We start from the raw sequence: 24,532 nt of genomic DNA on the forward strand, positions 1-24,532 counted from the left end.
TAGAAAATTTCAAATAGATCCAAATTTATCACCCTCCAGAAAACTCAAGTCCAGATGGATCAAAGACCTCAATGTAAAACCAGATACACTTAATCAAATAGAATAGAAAGTGAAAAATAGCCTTGAGCTCATCAATACAGATGACAAACTCCTGAACAGAGCACTAATGGCTCAGGATCCCATTGGGTTCTTATAGGACTGAATCACCAACCAAACAGCAAACATGGGCTGAACCTAGGCCCCTGACTTAAGATTAGCAGTTTTTTTATTTATACAGGTCCCCCAACAACTGGAGTTGGGGCTGTCCCTGAGCCTGTTGCTTGCCTGTCTGTGGATCCAGCACCCCTAAATGGAATGCCTTGGCTGGCCTAAAGGAAGATGAGCCTAGGCCTAGCTAGGATTCAACTACTGGATGTGTAGTAGAAGGGAAAGGTAGATTAGGGGAACGATTTGCATGAGGGGGTATGAGAGAAGGGGGAAGATGATATTGGGATGTAAAGTGAATAAAGATATTAATTAACATAAAAATCAAATACAGGACAGTCATTTCACTGAAGAAGATATAAAGATGACCAGTACATAAAAATACATTCATATCAGAATCATTAGTCACTGGAATGTCCAAGTTAAAAATCACAGAGCCACTGAGAGATATCACTAAACATTTACCAACACGACTAACACTAAAAGTGTCCAAAATACTTAGACCTGTAGTAGATGCAGAGAAATTGGATTGCCTGTTTTGCCAGCAGAGATGTGGAACTGGTTATCACTCTGGAAGAATATGCATATATCTCCTTTTTAAAACTGAGCATGTACTTACCACACACAAGCTAGAAACTGCTGTGGATACTTTCCTCAGAGATGAAGCTTAGGTTCATATGAAAATCTGCACACGAACGTTTGAAGACTTATTCATGATAGACAAAAGTGTCAAGAACCCAAATGCCTTTCTCATCTTTCAATAGGTAAGCGATTAAGTGAACGGGGGTATATTTACATCACAGAATGCTACTCATCAATACAATGAAGCCAAATTTTCATATATACAACAACATGGATGGTTCTAGAGTAAACGATCCCAAGAAAGCACCAATTCTTAACAGTTGTGTACTTTGTTCCATGTATGAAGCATTATGGAAATGACAGAATGGCAGATCCTGAGTAGTGCAGCCATTTTTCAAGAACCAGGGGCCTGGGAGCAGGAAGATGGCCATGACTATGAAAGAGCATCGTGTGAAATCTCAGGTGTTCTGATGGTCAAATAAATCTATACATGATAGAGTTGTATATAACCAGACCCACGTACAGTGGGGCATGCCGGTACTCCCAGCACTTGAGACTCAGACCACAAGTTCAAGACCAGCCTGGACAACCCAGTGAGACACTGCCTCACAGATTAAAGATATACTAGTATATATTCACAACTGAAAGTACAGGTTTTGAACTCTGAGCAAGACTAATGAATTTATTAATGATCATTTGTGATATATCACAGCTACTCAAGATGAATCTAGGTGAGAAATTAAGTTAAAGGAGCTTGTGGTCTCTATGATTTCTTATATATGCACGTAAATGTGCTATTATCTCAACATAAAAATATGAAAACGAAGTCCCATATTTATTTAAGAAAAAAAATGTGTTCCAATGTGTATTGGAAGTTACTATCCAATCATGTCCCTAATGTGATTTGGCTATTTCAGCTCAGAAATCCTCAGTCATTTATTTATTTTGCAATACTCAGAGTACTTGCTGTGGGAGGTAAACAGGGGCTCAGCAGTAAGAAAACCTGGATCCTATTTTCAAGAACTTTCAGATTAATGACATGGAAATAGATGTTCAAAAGGGTTCATTACATACAGTCCTATTAGTGATGGCTGGGATCCACTTAAAAGTCTAATACAGAAACTTTAAATCATTTTGAAAACAATGTATGCCCATTAAGATAATGTTTGAGAGAGAGAGAGAGTGTGTGTGTGTGTACACGCGTGTGTGTATAAAACCTTTACAGAAGAGATTAATGCATATTATACCAAAGTAATATTAAGTCATGTATCTATTACTACTATGACAATTAATGACAGCATGTTTTATATGAATAAACTTTTATTGAATTTTAGGTAATTAGAAAGAATAAAGAAATGCAAGATAAATGCTTTCTAAACAGCATCTAATAGTCTCATCTTTTCTGTGACATGGTATTTTTCACTTTTCTTTAAAAAGTATAGACATTCATTTATTTAAATTTTTACAAAGTCAAGAACCATCAAATGGGGGTGGGGGGAGGTAACACTACAGTAAATTCATCTTATCAATACTGAAACCGTCACAGCAGTGACGTCCCAAGTGTCCCTCTTGGAAAAATATGTGCAGCCAGTGTTGGTTTCCATTCACTCACATAACTGAAGTCACTCCCTGTGAAGTCTGTGCCCACAGGACAGGGAGTGAAGGCAGGAAGTACAGAGAAAGAGGGACAAAGCAATGGAAGAAAGAAGGGGGAAAAGATGTCCTCTGGACACTGTGGGCTCAGTAGTACAAACAATTTCAAAACAAATCTTGGAAAAAAATCACCACCAGTTGCCCTAAAGCAAAGTGATTAAGGCAAGATAGTCACCAAAGACAGTGCAGCCAGCCAGACAGAGCATGTAGTGAGCAGAGAGTATAAATGAATCTGGTAAATTGCAAGGCCAGCTGAGCCAAGTAATTAGCCAAAAGGGGGGAGGCGGAGTCTTTTTACACTGGTCTGCAATGTGTTCAGGGGAAATTGCACACCCCAATTTCCAGATGCTGAGCAGGCCCCAAAAGCACGTGGGAAGCTCCCCCATTTGTCTAACCCTCATTATTCTTTTGCAAAAAACAAAAAATTGTTTGAAAGAAACAAAACCAAAACAACTCCTGTCCTTTCTGAAATAACCTACTAAACTCTACTTGTCGAACAAGAGGCAATTATCTTCCTCGGTACAAAAGGCATCAGGCACTGTCCTCATTAACGGTGGCCTGTGTGACTGCAAGGTTGCCATACACAACCTCGCTTCTTTGGGGCCTGCTGGACACGCAACAGCCCCTCCCACCTGGCTCCAACTGGTTACAGCACAGCCCACTCAATCTACTAAAGCTCTTGTGTGGTGGGCCCTCTGCTGAGTCACTGAATACAATCACTGGCCAAGGCATTACGTTCTTGCTTTCCTAGTCCTCTGACTCTCCAGTATTTAAAAAAAAATAGTTTTCTTTTTAAAAAAATACTTTTTTCAGGAAATCATGAACAGGAATTGCCATAGGCCTGTAAGAGATCCCAGAGTTTAACAGACCAAGAATCTGTCAATATAGCAAAATCCCCAATACGAAGTTCATGGTTCAGGAGGAGGTAAATAAGTGTATGTGTATGTGTTTAGGGTGTTCATGAGAAGTTTCCTTATTTTTCCCCATCTCTAGCCGGTGTTCTGAACAATTTGCCTCTATGATAAAGTCAGCCCAGATGGAATGTCACTAGTACCATCAAAGGGAGTGGAGGCAGACCATACCACGAGCTTGCTTCTGTTTTCTTTCCCCTAGGGGCACCTATTTTTAAAAAAATAATTTCCTTATGTAAATTCCACCTGGCACTTTAAGGGTCCCGAAAATTACCAAGTTAGTCAAGAATAACTCGGGTGGTGAGTGCTGCTCCGTTTCTCGCATTCTCCTTGGCTTGGCACATCTTTTGAGATGCAGTAGATTTTGTTTTAAAACTGAATCTCAGGACAACTGTGGTGGGGAAACAGTCTTCTTGAGCCTTCAGGATGGAATAACCCCAGGTCACTTCACGCACTACAGTGGCCAGAGAACAGCGTCCCAGCCTTCTTCTTTGTGCTTTTTACTAATGGAATCATAACAAAAGTTTATCTTTCCAGCACTCACCCATCCCACTCTCCCCCTTGCCTGAAGGAAGTCCATTTATTCTCTTTTGAGCACAGTGTCCTCAGTCATCCTATACCAGGGACCCCGCCCGACTCTGGGCAGGCACCATGACTGGTACGGCACCAATGCGCTCTAGGGTCATTTGGCTTACAGTGTAGGAATGTGTGTGTTGAGGCCAAGGCTTCCTGCTGACTGAACCATTGTTCCTGGGCATGACCTGGGGTGATGACCCTCTGTTGGCTGTAACTACCAGAGTCTTATGGGGACCCAAAACCAGATGGTTCCCATTTGCATAGATTGATGGGATAACGGCATCACCAGAGAAAGACTGGCGTAAGTCACTGAGGTGGTTGAATGACTCTGTGTTTCTATGGGGTTTTGGATTGTTGCTCCAGTATCGACTGTTGTAGGTATTGGAGGAGGTCAGCGTGTTATTTTCTGAGGAGGATATCTCCGTGTGGAATGCTTTGGCAGAAGAGCATTTAGGTGGAAGATCATCCTCTCTGAAATGAAACAAAGTTATCAATGAATGTTATTCACACATTTATTTAAACATCTCTTTTAACAAATAGAAGACGATTCACAAGTAAATCTACTGAATTAGTTGTCATAAAACACCAAGGAAGGCAAGCTAAGCATGTAGGGAAATTTAAAAAGTCATTCATGGTATCTATACACACACACACACACACACACACACACACAGAGAGAGAGAGAGAGAGAGAGAGAGAGAGAGAGAGAGAGAGAGAGAGAGAGAGAGGAGAGAGAGAGACATACACACACAAATATATATGTATACACACATACACATGGTGACTAGACCTTGACGGATGGACGGACGGATGGATGGATGGGTAGATAGATAGATAGATAGATAGATAGATAGATAGATAGATAGATAGATAGATAGATGATAGATAGATAGATGATAGATAGATAGATAGATAGATAGATAGATAGATAGATAGATAGATAGATAGATAAGGTAGGTAGGTAGGTAGATAGATGATAGAGATGTAGATATAGATCTTCATGGTGTCTAGACTCAAGTAGAGCTTTAAGAACAACTACTGTGGTGTGATGATAAGAGGCTGATGGGTGGAACAGAGAGAGCAGACAGCTGAGAGGAAGAGCAGAGAAGCAAGGGGGCAATCCTGAGAGGCTGGGTAAGTCATGCAGAGAAGACTCAAGTGATTAAAGCATCTCAACAGGATGTGATGTGGCCAGGTCTGAGACAGTCTAGACCCTCAAACCCCATGAGCTATTTTTCCTTAACACCTTAGTATGCTTTTATCAACTGCCTGCTATGGTTTTCATGTCTTGGAATATCCAATGAAGGATTAAGAGTTGAAAATTGCTCTTCATTGAGGGGTATTTCGAGGATGAAATGTAGTCAGCTATGGCACTGAGAGGCAGGAGCCCTGGCTGGTGTTTAGGACTAGATGAGCTTATCAGAGTAGGTAGCATTACTGAATCCTATCTGCTTGGTAAGAAAAGAGAGATCAGACTGACATATTCATACTCTTGTCTCTCACTATGCGATGCTATGTGCTGGCTTGAGGTTCTCTCAGGAAGCCATCAACAGACACTGACCCCTAGACCCAGCTCCTCCAGAAGTATCACCCAAATGTATTAATCCACAAAGTGGGATACCTAGTGCATATTATTAGTGTTGAAGATGGCGAACAGTCCCCTCCTACCAAGTCATGGTATGGTGCGTACGTAGGTAGAGAAACTGGTATGTCTGTGAGGTAATCCCCTTTGCTCCTGCATGTTCCCATCTATTCCAATGGCCAACCTAAAACACATGTTTTGTGGGCTAACTGTTGTGGTATGACAGTCACTATCTACCCTGCAGATGTGGAGGCACGGGGGGGGGGGGGCTCTTTATCTACTTAGATTCATGAAGGATCTCTGCAACTAAAAAATGAGTCTGACCATAAGGAAACAGTGATACACAGAACAAGCAAATGGCATTTGGACATCTTCAGTAACTTGACAGGAAGAGCTATAAGACTGGCAAAGAAGCCTTCACTCTAAAAGAAATAGAAGCGTGCCCTGACTCTGTGATATCAGGAATCAATAGACTAACCTGATTTCATTAGGAATTTCTTCCTCCTCATCCTCCTTATTTTTGCTTCTCCAGTAAAAGAATGCCCCTGAAATTAGTGCAAGGCAGATGACGATAAGAACAGCACCGGTGCCAACAGCTCCAGCTATTACTCCAACGCTCCGGGGCTGGGCTGGAAAACATATTTAAGGTAGATCTAAATAAAAGAAGAATGACGCATGCCATGCAACTCTACTGCACAATACGCCTGTTTAAACTGTATTAAACCAACCAATGAGCGTGTCCCGTGCACTTGAAGTTGGACCTTCATTAACCTCTGGCATCCCCAGGAGGCTTTCAGCAACTGCTGAATGAGTAAACTGTCAACCCCTCCCCAAACCCATAAGGTCTCAGAAGAGCAGCAGCTGGATCTTGGTAAGAGGCAGTACCAACTCAACTTATCTTAGAACCCCAAGAGAGCCTTGGAACTCACATTCTTTGTGGCCACACATGATTCCCTTATACACAGAGAATCAAAATAATCTAGAACCCCCACCAAAAAGGAAGCACTCTACATTGCTTGTTTATAATGCAACAGCCAAAAGACACAGGGAATTAGAGGGGGAAGCAGGAGAGTATCACGGGGGCTCCACCATGAGTGCAGATTTATGTCATGTGCAGATTTATGTCCTGTCCATAGCATCATGACACAAAGATTCATTTGGTTCCGATTATCCTGAGAAGTCACTTTGTCAAAATAATCAGCGTAAGCAAGAAGGCTTAAGTCGTAAGAATTTTATAAAATATTTTCAGCAACAATTAAAAGAATTTGTTTACTCTCCACACAATCTCAAAACAATTATGTAGTCTCCAGCTTCCTATGAGTTAACAAAAGAGCTTAGACACCTCACCTTGAGTTGAGCTTCTAATCCTATGTACTTACGTGAGATAACCTGGAGGTCCAGGAGGCAAGTGCTGGTCCCGATGGCATTAGAAGCCACACACTGGTACAGACCGGAAGAGAGAGCGCTGATATTCCGGATGGTGACTGTTCCCTGGACCTGGTCTGTCACAAAGACAACAATCAAGTGACAGCTTGATGGAATGAAGAAGGGAAACAGAGATCAGCACAAGGATACCGCATACTACATGCTGGAGAGCTGCTAATTTCCTTCCTTTTCCTTCTTTTTGGGTAGGAAGGAAAACTGTTGGCTCACAAATGCTAAAGGAAATCGTGATGGCAGATTAAAGACAGAGATATTAAGGTTTGTGCTAAATAAGGACAGTCTTGAAACTCGAGCTTCAGCCTGGCTAATCATAGCCTGATGTTAGTAGCGTTCCCTGCCTAGGGAGATTGTAGCTAGTTCTCGAGAAGCACCACGTTGTATTTCTAGAGAAATGCAGTAACATGAAGATCAGGTTAGAATCCACATGGTTCGCTTTATACACAGTAGAAAAGGAATCAGATATGTGCTCTGATTCTAAGTATTACACTATTGGAAGTGGGGAGAGCCTGAGGAGAAGCCTTAGACACATCACTATTTCACAGAATTCCCATCAGGTATACAAAGCATCCTTGAGTCATCTACTGAAGGTACCCTGTGCCTTGCAGGAATAGTCCTACATTAGTGGCCGCATTGTGTCCATTGTGTCCCTTCATCCTTTAGGAGCAGTGCAGGGACAATTTCCTGAAATGGAAGATGAAGGTCCGGGTCCCTTTTGTCTTCCTTCTTCCATAAAGGGGTGTGAAGTCTGGGAAACATAATCAGAGAAACAAATATAGCTGATTTCTCCCAATTCTGTGTGTTCTCAGTTCCAAAGCCTGTGTTTGGCCTTGTCAAAGAGTGCATCAGTGAGAGAAGCAGCTTGGGAGTCAGATGGCTTGGGCTGAAGTTTGCTCAGCTTCCTACTAGCTATGTGGACCTGAGGGTGCTATTTGCTTAAGAGTGTGTGCTTCAGTTCCTCTTCTGTAACTGTGAACCAGGAACTAGAAACATTCTTGAATCAGTGAGAACAGAATGAGGCACTGCACATTAACGTGACCACAATACTGTATGGTGATACATCTACATAGAATTTCTTGAGGAGATTGATTTATAATATATATATATATATAAGTTTTAATCCTAAGGAAACTTGGTTAAGAAATGCAGAAAAACCTCTAGTATCTTAAATTCTGAGTAGATGTCAATATTTCAGATTTTACAAGAGTAATAAGAGTGCCAAATATCATAAATATTTTCATAACTTATACATCTTAAAGAATGAATGATCACAATAACTGAATCATTTCTTAATATGTATGAGATTTTCTGTTTAAAAAGATAATGATAAAAAAAAGAAAACAAAACAAAACAAAAAAGTCATGCTCAATCCTTATACACCAAGAAAATGTTGACTAATTCCAGGTTACATCCTGTTTTACATGTACTGTTTGCTCATTGTAACTAGTAAGACCTTAATGCAGAGTATCAAACCTTAAAAAAAAGAAAGAAAAAAAAAAAAAAAGCCAAGCACTGACACAATTATATTTGTATACATTTATGCAAAAATGTTTGAAATTTTTTTCTTTTATCTTTGTTTTTTAAAATAAAGTTTAAAATAAATAAATAAATAAAAAGAACCACTGATCTAGAGTAAAAAAAAAAAAAAGATAATGATAATACATGGTTTAAATGTTGTTTAAACCAATGTGTAGTAAAATTACATTCAAATATAATCTCGCCTTGAAACAGACACCTGATAATAAACTTCAAACCAAAGGGAAGATTAACACAGAATAAATGTCAAACATAAATCTATAATAATATATAATATATTATATAATAATAATGAGGGGCTGAAGATATAGCACTCTTGCAGAGGACCTGAGCAGGTTTCCAATACCCCTGCTCACAACTGCCTTAACTCCAGTTCCAGGACACCCAGCTCCATATTGTGGCTTTGTGGAGCAGCTGCACTCAAGTGCACAGAACCACAGGCATGTGTGCAGACACATAAAATACAATCTTAATTAAAATTAACAAAATTATCAATGCTTAATACTGTAATGGCCACTCTTAAAGAGAAAATGTGAATGCTATGTGATGTTCTGTATGCCACTCAGGAGGCTTGGACTTTGTTTGGCAGACAGAAATAAATAAATTACATATCATTTTTGTTTTGCTGTTGGCTGAGTTAAGATGCTGATGATTTTATGTGCATTCATCTTGAATGCTAACCTTCCCCATTCCATCTCCACCCCATCACCTGCTTCAAGCTTTCGCCAGTCTTCAAAGCTTCCCATTTATGACCTGGCTGCTCACCCTGATTACTGACACTTCCACAGTGTACATCTTGCTTGCTTTTCTGGCTACACATCACTGAATACTTGAGTGTCAGAGAAAATATCCAGGCTCAAGTATTCCATGAAGCTTTCACACTCTGTCTGTGATGCCTTAAGTTACAACCTCTAGCATATTTTTTTTTTTTAAGAAGTTGTCATGATGAATACATGGTGCTTGTTTTTTTTGTTTTGTTTTGTTTTTTGTTTTCGAACTTAGGTATGTATGTATGTATGTATGTATGTATGTATGTATGTATGTATGTATGTATGTATGTATGTATGTATTATAAGTACACTGTAGCTTTCTTCAGACATACCAGAAGAGGGCATCAGATCTCATTACAGATGGTTGTGAGCCACCATGTGGTTGCTGGGATTTGAACTCAGGACCTCTGAAGAGCAGTCAGTGCTCTTAATCACTGAGCCATCTCTCTAGCCCAGTGGTGCTTTTTGTTTGTTTGTTTGTATGTTTGTTTGTTTGTTTTAAACCAAGTTGTCTCTACTAAGAATTATGTGCCATACAGCAAGGGGGGTAAAAACCCACCGCTTTGTTCTACAGAGCATGAAAACTTTTCTTCCATGAAAGTCAGACTAGGTGAGGTAATAGTTGTGCTTCCTTTATTGAAAACAGATTAAGTATAAAAATAATATATATAGAGAGGACAACCTTGTCTTGTTCTGGATTTTAGTAGAATTGCTTTGAGTTTCTGTCCATTTAAGTTGTTGTTGGCAAGGAGCTTTCTGTAAACTGCCTTTATTATGCTGAGGTTTGTCCCTTGTATCCTTAATGTCTCCAGGATTTTTATCATGTAAGGATGCTGGATTTTGTCAGAGGACTTCTCTGCATGTAATGAAATGATCCTGTGGTTTCTGGCTTTCAGTTTGTTTATATGATTGATCACATTTATCAATTTACATGTATTGAACAATTCCTGTGTCTCTGGGATGAAACCTACTTGATCACGGTGGATGATCTCTTTGATGTATTCTCGGATTCAGTTTACAAGTATTCTACTGAGAATTTTTACATCTATGTTCATATAGGAAATTGGTCTATGTAGTCTAACAGTTTCCTCCAAGATAAAACAGGTTCCTTCCTTTCAGGGAACCTCTTTGAGCAGGAAGACAAACAACTTGAAACAGCTTTAGGAAGACCCTGAAACGTAACAAATTCAGAGTCTCTCTTAAAGGGAAGGAGCCTGGACCAACTGCCCAGAAGAATTAAAAACAAGTTAAGCTGCCTGGAAGAGGTTTGGACCAACTGAGGTACCTCTAAGGGTCACTGCCCAGCCTATTGAGCTGCCTGGGACCTGTTTACTGTCTTTTGAATAATTTGTGTTCCTGTAAGTAACCCCTCACCCATATTCCTGTAAGTAACCCCAGGAAACCAATTGGTTCATCAAGTTGGACTTCAGTAATATCCTTTTTTCTGCTGTGGGACCCCTACTTGGGGTAGGTTAGTGTGTATTTTGTCTCTCCAGGAAAAGTTTGTTCCACAAAAGTTTGTAATTTTCTTTTTCTTGAGTCTTCATGTGGTTTTGATATCAGGACTTTGGCCTTGTAAAATGAACCTTACAATGATCTGTTTCTATCTTATGTAATAATTTGTGAAGATTTAGTATTGACTTTTTTTTGAAAGTCATATAGAATTCTGCACTAAAATCATCTGGTCCTGGGCTTTTTGGGTAGAGATATTTTTAATGACTGCTTCTATTTCATTGGGGGTTATAGGTCTGTTTAAATTGTATAATTATGGTTAAACTTTGGTTGTGGTATGTATTGAAAAAATTACCCACTTTTGTAAAAAAAAAAAAAAAAAAAAAAAAAAGGTTTTCTAAGTTGGTGGACTACAAGTTATGATTTCTGAATTTGGTGGATGTTGCCGATGACTCTCTTTTCATTTCTGATTTTGTCCACTTGGATTTCTCTCTTGTAATATAATAGCATTAGAGTACAGTGACTAAGATTGTCCCCTGTCCCAGCTCTGTGATTTCCAGTATAGCTCTGCACAAAGGTCTCAAGAAAGCTGAAGGGACCATTACACCTCTCCCCATGTTCAGTTATGAATGAATGGGGCCAACCAAGTTGTTCTTAGATAAATATAAGAAAAGATGTACAATTTAGCTTTGGAAATTGATAACCACTAGTAAGTATAATTATGCTTCATTTCCCAAAGAAAATATCAGAAAATAATTGTCCTACCCTATTTTTTTTAAAGGGGGTACTTTAAGGTTCTCTAGGTTTTAGATTTGTGAGGGATTTTCTCCCTCTAAAGTCATCAGACACAACAGATGCAAGTCCTAGCTGTACCCCATAGATTTTTCTTAACTGAATTTAAGTTATACTGAGCCACTGAGAAGGGCCACCATGTTTACCAACGCTGTCAACTACCAAGAGGCTGAATGGCATAGAGAATAGGTGTCCCTCCTGAGATCAATTAAATCGATCACCCTATGCAACATGAGATGCACCTTTCTCAGTGTTTAATGTGCTATTCATGTGATTTTTCTGGCTTATATTAGACGTATTTATCTAAAGCATCTCTGCTAGAGCTACTGCAGGACAGTTGAGTCAATGAAGACTTAGAAGAGCTCGTGAGTATTGATGCGCAGTAAAGGTTTCTATGCACAGAAAGATGTGGACTGCTCTTGCTAAAATGTGTACTAGAAATTACAATGCCCAACAAATATAATTATGTATCTATAATTTCAAAATGTCTTACACTGGATTTAAAAGTCTGGCAGGATATTCAGCTTGAAGCATGTAATCATCCTGAGTGAGGTAACCCAGACACACAAGAATACACATGGAAATGTGCTCATTGATAAGAGGACATTAGCCCAAAAGCCCAGAATACCTATGACACAACCCACAAATCATATGGAGCTTAAGAAGGGTTCTTCAATCCTACATAGAAGGAAACAAAATAATCATAGGAGGTAGAGGGAGAGAGGGACCTGTGGGGAGGGGTACAATGCAAAATCATATAATTACTTTCCTTAAAACATTATAAAAAATTTTTCCTATAAGAACTTTGGAAAGATCATGCTACAAAAGTCAAAAAGCTGGGCATGCCAGAACAACACAAAGATGTGTTTTTAAGAAAACCTTTTACGGTTTAACAGAAATTACAAAGCTGTCCCTTAAAATATAGTGAGCCAAAAATAAAGTCACAATTTCAAAGCAGCTTAGACATCTCGTAATAGGAGATTGAAAGCCACGATGTAATCCCAAAAAGAATTTTATAAAATAAACTTTTATGATATGGAAAATGGCCATGATGTATTCTTTCATTAAAAGGACCAGGTTATGAAAAGATATTGGCACAAAACCAAAAGAACAAACACATTAAAATACAAGTAACAGGTTGGTGGTAGTTAAGCACTATGCACAGTGTTAGCAGTGTCTACCTTATAATGGGTATTTTTTTCTTCTTTTTTAAAATCATTTTATTCACTAATATTTCAAATAATATCATCCCTTCACAGTTGGTTACTCATCCACAACCCACCTTCCATTTTCCCTCTCCCCCTCCTCTTTGCCTCTATGAGGGTGCTGCTCTCCCCATTTCTTTCAGCTGGGGCATCAAGCCTCCACAGGACCAAGGGCCTCCCCTCCCACTGATGTCAGATAAGGCCATGCTCTGCTACACAAGTATCTGGAGTCATGGGTCCCTCCATGTGTACTCTTTGGTAGGTGGTTTAGTCTCTAGGAGCTCTGGGTGGTTCCATTAGTTGATACTGTTCTTCCTATGGTGCTGCAATCCCCTTCAGCTCCTTCACTCCTTCCCCTAACTCTTCCATTGGGGTCCCTGGGCTCAGTCCAATGGTTGGCTGTATCTGCATTTGTATTGGTCAGGTGCTGGTAGAACCTCGCAGGGGACAGCCATCCCAGGCCCCTGTCAGCAAATATTTCTTGGCATCAGCAATAGAGTCTGGGTTTGGTGTCTGCAGATGGAATAGACCAGTCTCTGGATGGCCTTTTATTCAATCCCTGTTCCATATTTTATCCCTGTCTTTCCGTCAGACAGGTACATTTCTGGGTTAACAATTTTGAGATGGGTGGGTGGCCTCATCCCTCAAAATTGCGGCTGTCACTTGGGGGCTGTGCCTATCTACTGAAGGTGGTCTCTACAGGTTCTATATCCCTTTTGTTAAGTATTTTGGCTAAAGTTATCCCCATTTGGTCCTGGGAGCCTCTTGCTTCCCTGGCATCTGTGACCCTCCAGTAGCTATCCCCAATTCCTCATCCTCACTGCTACGTATTTTTATTTGATTTCCCGACTCTCTGTACTTCTCTCCTCTCCCTTCTAATACCTGCCCTGTTCCCCCTTTTTTCCTTCTCCATTCTCTCCCCGAACCCAAGGTCCCTCTACCTCCTGTGATTATTTTGTTTCTCCTTCTATGTAGGATTGAAGCATCTGCATGTCCAGTTGCTTTAGATGATACTGTCTGATACAGGCTGGCCTAGAGCTTCTTATTTAGCCCAGATGATCTTGACCTCCTGGCCTTCTGCCTTTACCCACTGAGGTCTGGGATTATGGGTCTGGGCCATTATACCTGGCTTCATGTAGTCCTGGGGGATGGGACCCAGGTAAGCACTCTGCATTACAAGCCAAGCCTCCCAGTGCCCTTAAAACAAAATAAAGCAAAAACAAAAACAAAAACAAAAAATTCTTAACTGAGTTATGGGGTTATATTATCAAATGATTAGAAGAGTCAGTTATTCACCAACATTTTGCTTACAAGGTAGGCATCGATCAATGTTGCTGCTGTTGTAGCCTTTCTTCAAGTACATTAGCCATCATTAGCCATCATTAGCCATCATTGAACCAAAGGCAATGTTCTCCCAGTGTCTTCTTATCCTTATAGCAGGAAGTCAGAGATTCCAGGCTATGGATTATGTGTTTATGTTAAGTCAGATTTGCTAAAGGGAGTTCTTTCAAGCCTTACATATGAGACACCACTAATTTCAAAATATTGTTCTTTTATTGGCCAGACTTGTAGGACACCTTCGCCCTATACCAAATATTATTTCCTCAGAAAATGCATCAAGGAATTCAGCGTTTAGCCTCTCCAGGTTCATGTGGTCCATTCCTGCATCTTTTAACTTGTGTTAGTCTGCCCTCCACTCAGTGATGCTCACACAAAGCTTCATCACCTTATTCACAGTCGAAGTTCGCCCTCCTCGGCTAGTCCATTTTGCCCTGCCCTGTTGTTTTTCACACACTGAAACACACTGTACACTGGCTGAAGAACTGTAGTGACTCCTCAGCTGCTGGGATTTTATAATATAACCAGCAATGCAAACTGTCTAGAAAAACGTGATTTAAGTTGTTTTGGGAATGTGTACTGAGATTTACTTTGGTAACGTAAATATCAAGAGGTGAACCTGAAGAAAAAACATGGCCCATTTAATCAGAACAAATGAGCTTATGTGAAATAATTCTGATAATTCATCCAAAGACTGAATTACAAAAGGCCATCACTTTCAACACTGGCTTGTAAGTTCACCAAGAGTCCTCAAATTGCAAATATAGAATTATCAAAGCCAGGGAGACACAGGAAGCCTTTGCTGTATGTAACTATCAGCTCACGTCCGTATCAACGTCGGATGGTCCCTACAACCTCACTCTTCATCCAGTGCTCCCCCAAAATGATATGGGTTTAAGCCACAGAACTTCCACGGCACCTCAGCGGTTCTAGAAGACACTGTCAGCCCTTTCATCTCACAGAAAGGTTAACGTGGGTCTGGAGAGGTAAACTGCCTGTAAACACAGTTGCTGGCAAAGCTGGACTTCAAATAGTTTTCAAGCATTTCAACGCGAGCTATTTTAAGCATGCCACTTGCAATAGTGAGATTAACAAGTCAGTCCACAAGAAAGAGATTTATCCCACAGTGTAGCTGAAGCATTTAGCAATGAACAGACAGCGGGGGACCATGGGACTGCAGCAGTCACTTCAAAAGTGACCTAAACACTATTAGGCTGAAAGCAAGGTTTCAAAGATAATAAATTGGGGGCCATGGCAACAGGACAGCCCATTAGTATTCTTCTGTATTCGATGGCAGTTTACTTGTGGGCATTTTAGAGGTTTGTAGCCCTGCTTCTTAACGACATCTAATGTGACCCAGCAACCCAGAGCTTCCCTTTCCCCTGTGGCAGGTACAGAACATCAGCATCAGAGCTGAAGCTCAGCTAAGGCCATCTGGGGCTAAGGCCATTTGGGGCCCTTCCATTAAGGGTTAGCTTCCAATAAAGAGTTGTCAATCTACCCCAAGAATCACTTGAGGAAAACAATCGACATCAAATAGGACACAGCACTAAAAAGATGCACATGTGTAAAACACAAGAGCTTATTTACACAGGCCTATAACTTCAGCTCACCTTACGTTGTAACATCTGAGAATTTTAAAGACACTTTCTTTACCATGACATCCATGGTATGGATGGAACTGCTTACCCAGAACACATGACTCCACATCTTTACCTATCTGCTGTGATCTTAGGTCATGGGCCCCTTTCCTGTTCCTTTTCTTCCACTAAGCAGACTTGAGGGAGAAACAGAACTAATCTTCTTAAGTCTATGCAGATCTCTCTTACATGAAAATGGGCAGAAAGTTGGGTTGCAGAGGTGTCAAGGACTAGCATTAACTCACAGTTCTCGGCATGCTATCTTAAAGTTCCACTTAGGAAATAAGATTTTCATGTCACTACATACATTTCCTTAAAGTAACATATGCAAGAGAAAGAACACGTCATATTTACCTTAAGGTTGAATTCTCTGCAATTATAAACCGTCAAGTACTAATCAAACAGGTCCCATGGCACCGTACGTACCCTGAGTAGCTGTTGGAGGCAGCTTGAGCGAATTATCTAACTTCTCCCAAAGGTAAGTGGGCCGAGGGATGCCCTCTTCCGAGCTGCACAGAAGGATGACGTCACTGCCGATGTCCTGGGATCCTTGGATTTGGCAGTGTGGAGCAGAAGGGGGGACTGTCATGGGAAGAATGGTAACACAAGTTCACTTTAACTGCAAGCCAGCGAGACAGGAATGTTCATCCCTGGGGATCAGCAGGCAAGGACTGCACATCACCTGGGAAACTGCCTCATGGCAGAAGCCAGGGCACCGCCAAGCACAACACCCAGGGAATGACAAGAGTGCCATCCACAGGGAGCAAATCTACAAACGGAGCCATGGCTTTTGGTTAAGTTTTAGGTTATCCTGGTTTGGACACCTCCTTTAGAGAATGATTCTTAAGAGCCTTCAGGTTAACACACCACCTTTAAATACAATGGCTAAAAAGACACAGTCAACACCATTTCACAGGCAGAAATCTACCCCACCAACTGTCTTCTAACAAAACCCACTTAGTGAGATGTTCTAATATCTTATAAAGAGCAGATGGGCCCACTTTACAGGGAACTCAGCATTACGGGGCAGCAGCTCTTCGGGAGGCTCAAGTTAGAGAAAGCCAACAATAAGGTAGGATATATTTCAAAATTCTAAACACTTTCTACTCACTTAAGACTGACAAGGACATAAGCAACAAGAATAGGAAAATCACCAAAGCACATGAGGAAAGAGCACATACACAGAACCGGGGCAGGGAGCTCTATGTTGCCAAGGCAGACAGGACTGGAGTTTAAGTGCACATGACGATGTTCTTAATCCTACAGCCTTCTCAATAAATGAGTTCGCTCCTTAAGAAACATACGATCCAGCAGTGCAGGCTGAGTTAGAGATATGCCAAGCAACCAGGCAGTGAGCCAGTGGGGGAGGAGAGTTAAGAAACCAAAGGGTACAGGGGTCTGGGAAGGAAGCTGGCTGGCAGAAGGCTGGCCTAGAGTACTTCAGGCCCAATGACACAAAAGAAGGGGGAGGGATGGAAACATCTGAATAAGGATCTGCTTATTGAGATGGGGTAAGCCAGCCTCCTGGACTGGTTCCATTCAACAATATCACTACACTACTGGGAAGCAAAACCTAAATTGATTATTCTGAGGTGACACTAATTATAAAATAAAAAGGGGTTGCCCACCTCCCACACGCTCGTTTAAAGCTTGGATAATGTAGAAAGATAATGTTGCTCAACTATCAGATATGAACACCCCTTATAAACTCTATAATGTACTCAGAGTATGCAGAACTCTATACAGCTTCAATACAAATAATCCTATTTTCGGAAGATAGTCTGCAACCTGGTCCTCAGCTTTCTGGACTGTTTGAGGTCTGGGAGAACAACAGGGCACCCAGGATTAAAGAATAGTCTCCCCTAAGAGGAAAACCATTAGAAACTCCCAACATCAATATCCTCAAATAATTCAGTGGGAAGACGGGAAAGAGGGCATGGTGGGAGCTAGACGGGACTATGGAGGATGCTGGGACCTGAGCAGGAAGAAGTACTTCCTCTCTAAGTACTTCCTCCTTTGACCAGATGCACTGAATCCTCCCCTTCTACCACAAGCATCTTTTTGGCAGCCACTTCTACAAGGAATCCATCTGAGAGACCCAAGACACCAAACAGGTGCCATGGACATAATTCAGTGCTGCAGAGCCCACCCGCATTCTACCACAGAAAGGGTGTGAAGCAAGATCCAAATTGTAATCTAAACTTTGCTCATTTGTTGTCTTAAAGGACGAGGCCCCAGAGAGATGTGGTCTCATTCGAAGGTGATAGTCTGTTTTACTAGAGAAACAAGGATGTCCTTCAGAGTACACAAGAGTAAAGTTAAAATTACGTCAGAGCCATAGGTGCAAGGAGACCTGTGGTGACCCCACTTCCTGTCACAGATGTGCTCAGTAGTAACGTCATCCTCACACATGCTGACAGCTCCACTTTTTGCTCACAACAAACTTACTCACAACTGAGCTGTACCCCAACAAAATGCTTTTTATTCCACTCTTAATCTACTTTCAGAAAATAGCATTAGATGGTAAATTGAAGAGTGGAGAGGTAATAATGGGAATACTGTGCAGCAAGTCTGGAGAAGCTGGAGAGCACTGGGCATGAGAAAGCAAAGAGGGAAGAACTAAGACCCGAGGAGGGAGCACAGAATGGGGTGAACATGCCTTAGAGTTGATCTATAAATAGAGCACAAAGCAGTGGGACTTGCCTGCCACTCACCTAACACGGTGAGGCCAGTAACCCCAATATTTCTGCCCCCTCTGTCCGGAAGGTTATTCACCAAGCACTGGTAGGTGCCGGTATCTGACAGCTGTGTGTTATTGATGAAGATGGAGACATTGGTGGCAGGCATGGTGCCTGTAAATCCTACCCTCCCATGGAACCGGAGGGCGCCATCAAACATTTGTCCACCCTGATAGAGAATGACCTGTAAAAGGAAACAATATATTAATAAACCATGGTAGCCCCTCCTTGGCACATAACCTAGTGGACAGAACCAAATATACCCATAAGAAAGAATGGAAAATTTAATTTCTCAACAACTTCTTGGGCATTTGTGGGCATCCTAGGACTCTAAATTCCCACAAACAAAGTTAAACATCTTTTTTCCCCTTCCTTACTTTATCAGAAAATATCTTTAATGCTACTAGACTATTAACACATAAATATTTCTGCTGGTGAAAATGTTAATGATGAAATTTCAAAAAGCATTGCTCCTCTCATACTGATTAGGCCACGGAATGACAGATCACTCACCAGCTGAATAGCACTGCCATCAAAGGGAGGGAGCTTTGCAGACCTACTATCACCACGTTTGCCAATTGCTATTTATCAGACTTAACTATTCCTGGGAGAAGACTCAGCATATAATATAGCAGAAAGCCTTCCCTGTGGGCTAAAAATGAGGGTCTTCCTGTGCCTGTGTAGGAACCTTAGTTTCTTGGTTCCTTTAAAATATATTTTTAACCCCCATCACTGAAGCTTAAAATGGTGCTATTCAACAGAAAAGCTCAAAAGTTTAGTCTACTGCAAAAGTTCCATGGTTTGGAGACATACACTGTATCCGTGTATGCAATTTTTAAATAATAGATTAAAAATTAATAAGTTTTAAAGAAGTTTGTATTGAATTTTGTACCAGAAAATTTACTTCACTAAATATGGTAAATATTAAAATAGAATCAGAAGAGCTTCAAAAAATGAATGTCATCTTTGAAAATAAAACTGTGATGCTTACTGCAATTCATTAATTTTATAGTAGGTATCTGAGGTTATTAATTTATTTTGTATGAATGATGCAGATTTCTGGGGGCAGCTCCCATTTTCATGTGTGTCCTTCTAGGTGGTGTACTCTCATTTGTATGAGAGTCTGAGTTGGCGGTAAACCTACTGTGGTGATTTGAATATGCTTGGCCCATGGGAAGTAATACTATTAGGAGGTGTGGCTTAGTTAGAGAAAGTGAATCACTGTGGGGGTGGGCTTTGAGGTCCTATGCTCAAGCCTTGCCCAGTGTAGAAGATACCCTCTTCCTGGCTGCCTAAGGTTTCTTATTATCATCACTTTCTTTAGAGAGAACATTCTAAGCCACCTAACTTAATGCCAATCTCTTACGGAAAGACTAGAACTCACTTTCTCTATCTTAGTACTTGCCTCTCAGCAGTGTTTTCTTTTTCACACTTGAAGGTCCTATGCAAAGCCCTCAGAAGAATCTCTTTAGCATCTGCTAGTGAGAGAGATGATGAAGATGTCCTTGTAAGAGGAGGATGGCCTTATCAGAATATTTAGTTAATAACACAGTGGGGGAGGGAATGATGACTCTGTCACCTTACACTAAAAATCAAACACATCCACCTGATGCTTCCCTCCCTGGCTCTTCTGCAGGGATCCATAGTTTTAGAGGCATAACAGAAGTACCTGCTCGGGCTGGTTTGCATTGGAGAGGGGAATGACCATCCAAATGACATTGAGGTTCAGGAGAGCTGCACTGGTGGAAAAGGCGCAAGGCAGCACTGCTGTCTGACCACGGGCCACCTGGACACTGCCTGGGCTCTCGGACACTTCCAGGGACACTGCAACACCTGCAGAGGAAGGAACAATTTGGTCCCATGCTTGTCCTGTCCTAGCAGCTCTGCGAGCATCACAGTATCACATTATAGCTGACCTGCATCTCTGAACACACAGCAGGACACCTAACCAGAGAGCAACTAGTCTCTGAGACAAAGGAAGAAAAATGGCTAGTCCTTTCCCATCTTGGACAGTAAATTTAAAATGTTGGGAACCATATATTCTCTTTCATTAGGCAATAACCCAGTATTTGGACAAATTCAATATTCTATGTCAGAGCTTAATCAGAAGTTGATAGATCCTGACAAAAGACATGATATAAACTGAATTCTTAGGGCATCATTATAGTAGCATACCACAAAACTTAGTGCTTATCTAAGAATCTAAGAACATTATGTGCACATCTTTATGCTCAAAACCACATATAAAATATGAACAAAAGAGTAATGAAAGCAAATGAATGGAAAGGTATATGGTGCTCATGAGCCGGTAGAGCCGATGTTAATAAAAGGTCAATCAATTCTCTCCAAGTTGATAAAATTCAGAACATGTACAATCAAAATACCACCAGCCTTTTTAGTAGATGGAGGAAAGAATCACAAGAATAATAAAAAAAAAACGAACATAGTTTTGAAATGTGATTAATGACTGGGGATATGGCTCAGCAGTTAAAAGCACTGGCCGCTCTTGCAGAAGACCCAGGATTGATTCCAAGCTCCCACATGGTGTCTCATAACCTCTGCTAACTCCAGTTCCAACAGGCTCAACACTCTCTTCCAGTCTCTGCAGGCACTGAACACACATGCTGCAAATACATGCATGCTCAAAACCACATATGAAATATCAATGAAAGATGTAGGCAGATCAAATAAGTGCGAAGATATGCAGTGCTCATACATGTAGGCAACACACTCATCGGCATAAAAACACACAAACTTTTCAAATGATGCTCACCTTATCTTAGTTCAAAGGTTCTACAGAGCTGTAACAACCAAGGCAGTTTAGAATTAGTATGAGACGTGACATAAACAAAAAGCACAGGACTGGGGACACCTGCCATTCGTGGCCAGACATGTCTCAACAAGGCACAAGCAAAAGGAACGAACAACAAGTTTTCTTCTCCCCACCAAATGGTGCCGGGATAATGTGACGACAATATATCAATCAAAGGGACCAAGACAGAATTTGAACACATATCTCTACACAGAAGTGCAGAAGAAAATTTAAAGTTACTTTGGTCTAATTAGAGAGCTCCTAGAAGTACCACTAATGCTCTGAATCATAAAGGAGAACAAAGCAGTAAAGATAGCTCATTAAATGTACAACGCTTGGGGTTGGGGAAACTCAGTGGTCAAAGCTCACATACTGCTCCTTTAAATACCGGGATTGTGTTCTCAGTACCCATATGTGTAGAAATTGGCCATGATAGCCTCTAACCTCAGTACCCAGCATCCAACACCCAACACCCCCTTCTGTTCTCTTCTGGTATCTGTCCACATGTTTATATAAATACACACACACACACATACACACACACACACACACACACACACGCACGCACGCACGCACACACGCACACATATGGTTTATAATAATTAAATCTAAAAATATTAAAAAATCTTTTTGCTACTAACAATTTAAGAAAATATAAAGTTCAAAATATAGCATGAGAGAAATATAAGTCAGATTTTATAAAGGGTTTATATGCAACATATATAAAAACCTTTAAAATTCAATTTAAAATATAGTCAAATTTTAAATGTATATAAATTATCTGTGGTAGTTTCTATAAGAATAGCCCCAGAGATTCATATATTTGAATTCTTAGCCACCAAGGAGTGGTATTATTTGGGAGGGATCATGAGGTGTGGCCTTGTTTGAATAGGTGTGGCCTTGCTAGAGGAAGTGTGTTTTCTTTGAGGTTGTAAAAGCCCATGCCAGGCCCAGGCTCCTCTGTTCCCCCCTCTTCTTTACTATCATATCTGCTGCTATTTTAGCACCAAGCATGCCACCATACTCCTGGACATGATGATAATGGACTGGCTGCCTAAAATTGTAAACATGCCCCCAATTAAATGCTTTCTTTCATTAGAGTTCAACTGTGATGGTGTCTCTCAACAGCACTAGCACTCTGACTATGATGACATTTAAACCACAACACCAGTGTACAACACCAGTGCAATGGCTACCATCAAGCCATACAAGTGCTCATTAGGACTTAGAGAAAAGGGAGGTTCGTGTATTGCTAGTAAGAATATAAAAATAAAACAGGCACCTTAGAAAATAGTCATACATTAAAGTTATAACTATATATAATAATCATACAATATAGTTATCACTATTATATGTATAATATAAATGCATGATAACTTAATGCCATATCTTAGAACCCTAACCCAAGAAAATAGAAATATATATTTTACTAATACATGTCTATAAATACTGAGAGCAATATTTTTCATATTATGCCACCCAACATGAATAAAAGAGGTATCCAAAATCTAGTGAATATATAAAGAAGGAGCAGCTCTGTGTGCAGTGGAATGTAGTTCAGAAACACAGGCACCAAATACACCCAGAAAATGAAAACTAACATACTGTTCAGCGTATCATTCCGTATGTACAGAAAACACATAAATGGCAACTCTAAAGAGACCTGAAGCAGCCTGCAGGCTGTGTGGGCCTGAAGGGGATGAGCGAGAGATAGTGTAGGCAAATTTAGGAGTCATTCTTCGATTTCATAGATTGTTGTCATGGTTGTACAACTCTGTATACATTTAGTAGAAATCAATGCATGTTGGATTTGAAGGAGTGAATTTGTAGAATGGAAACACAAAAGCAGGGACCATTCAGAACCGACTTTCCAGAAATCAAAACAAAGGTTCTTTACCCAAGAAAGCCAGCCCCACGCCCTTGCATGTTGGAACAGGGTGAAAACAAAAGCAGATTTAGCAGGTCGCAGGTCGCAGAGACCCTCAAGACGTTCTTCTGAACCATGGAGACTATATTAAATTCACAGAAGTATCCTGTTTTATTTGGCAATGGTGTCATCTTAATATCCCCCAAAGAGCAACACAATGAGACCCTGTTATTATTCCAACCGGATTTCTAAAGCATGGGTAACACCCTCCCTCCACAGCCCTGCATGTTCTTCCCAGTCTGCCTATGGTCTCGGGGTTACATTTCCATGAAATAAGCCACCCCACCGGTGACTGGATGTAAAGTAAGACACTGGGCCAGGTAGGAGCACGGGAAGTCCTTCAGTTGACCATCACATGCATCCCAGCAGTTAGACAAGAGAAAAGATGGGTTTGGGACAAGCTGAAGGTGCTAACAGAAAGGTTGTGAGAAGCATGCATGTGACAATGACCCGATTCATTAATGTCACCACAGACTGACAGGATCCAGGGCTGAGTGTGGGCAGAGTGCTGCACAGCTCTCCGGGTAGGAGGAGTTCAAGGCTGAGGCCAATGTGAACTGAGGTGACACTCTGCCTGGACAGAAAGGGAGAGGGGACAGAGGGGGCAAAGAGAAGACTGAGCCTGATAACAAAGTCCAATAACTCCAGAGTCCCCAAAGCAGGACGACTGTGGAATCGGGACACCCTGGGAGAGACCCTTGCTCACAAAAACAAAAAGCAGTAGTCACAGAAGGTCTGCCACTGCATTCCTCAGACTGTACCAGTGCAGGGGAGAAAGCACACACCCTGCTTCCTGTGCAAGGTAATGTTCATCGTCCGTCCTCAAATATGCCGACTGCAAGCTCAACTCACTTTAACACAAACGAAAAAAGTTATCACTGAAAGTTAAAAAGGGAGGAAACTGCCCAAATATGAAGTACAGAAGGCAGGGATGGGGCAGGAATGGGGGAGGGATGGGGGAGGGGAGGGCAGGAGTAGGGCAGGGGTGGGGTGGGGTGGGGTAGAGGAGCAGGAGTGGGGCAGTGATGAGGCAGGAGTAGAGAAGGTGTGGGACAGGGGACAGGAATGGGGCAGGAGAGGGCAGAGCTAGGGCAGGATGGGGGAGGGAAGAGGGCTAGCCAGAGAAAGCCTCTGCAAGCACGTACTGTTTACATTTTCACATGATCTGATTCTCCAATCTCACATTTTGGCAGAGCTAAAAAGAAACAGTCAAGACGGCGGGCTTCCAGAGTTTGCCAAGGAACAGGTGAAGCCGTACAGGTCTGACTAAAAATCTGGCTCTTGCTTCGTTCTCATCAGCAGTGGAGCACCAGTCACACAATGCCTGCAGCTTAGTGCTTCATCTGCACAAAGGCATCCTCTCGCATGGACCAG

The 24,532-nt window shown here is 41.2% G+C and overlaps 1 protein-coding gene across 1 annotated transcript in view; it reads right to left on the reverse strand.

Annotated features, from left to right (window-relative positions):
• Positions 1-3,964: 3,964 nt before the first annotated feature.
• The window catches only part of IGSF11 (immunoglobulin superfamily member 11), a gene marked incomplete at its 3' end in the record, with an annotated part of 115,813 nt that continues 95,245 nt past the window's right edge, over positions 3,965-24,532 (reverse strand). The window contains exons 2-7 of the mRNA XM_080918678.1: positions 20,089-20,252; positions 18,396-18,603; positions 16,108-16,263; positions 6,888-7,010; positions 5,987-6,137; positions 3,965-4,397 (exon numbers count right to left, since the gene is read on the reverse strand). Coding sequence (XP_080774804.1) covers positions 3,965-4,397; positions 5,987-6,137; positions 6,888-7,010; positions 16,108-16,263; positions 18,396-18,603; positions 20,089-20,252 — 1,235 coding nt within the window. The remainder of the gene's footprint in view (positions 4,398-5,986; positions 6,138-6,887; positions 7,011-16,107; positions 16,264-18,395; positions 18,604-20,088; positions 20,253-24,532) is intronic.

The sequence above is a fragment of the Micromys minutus genome (genome assembly GCF_963924665.1).
Source record: "Micromys minutus genome assembly, chromosome: 7".
Lineage (NCBI taxonomy): Eukaryota > Metazoa > Chordata > Mammalia > Rodentia > Muridae > Micromys > Micromys minutus.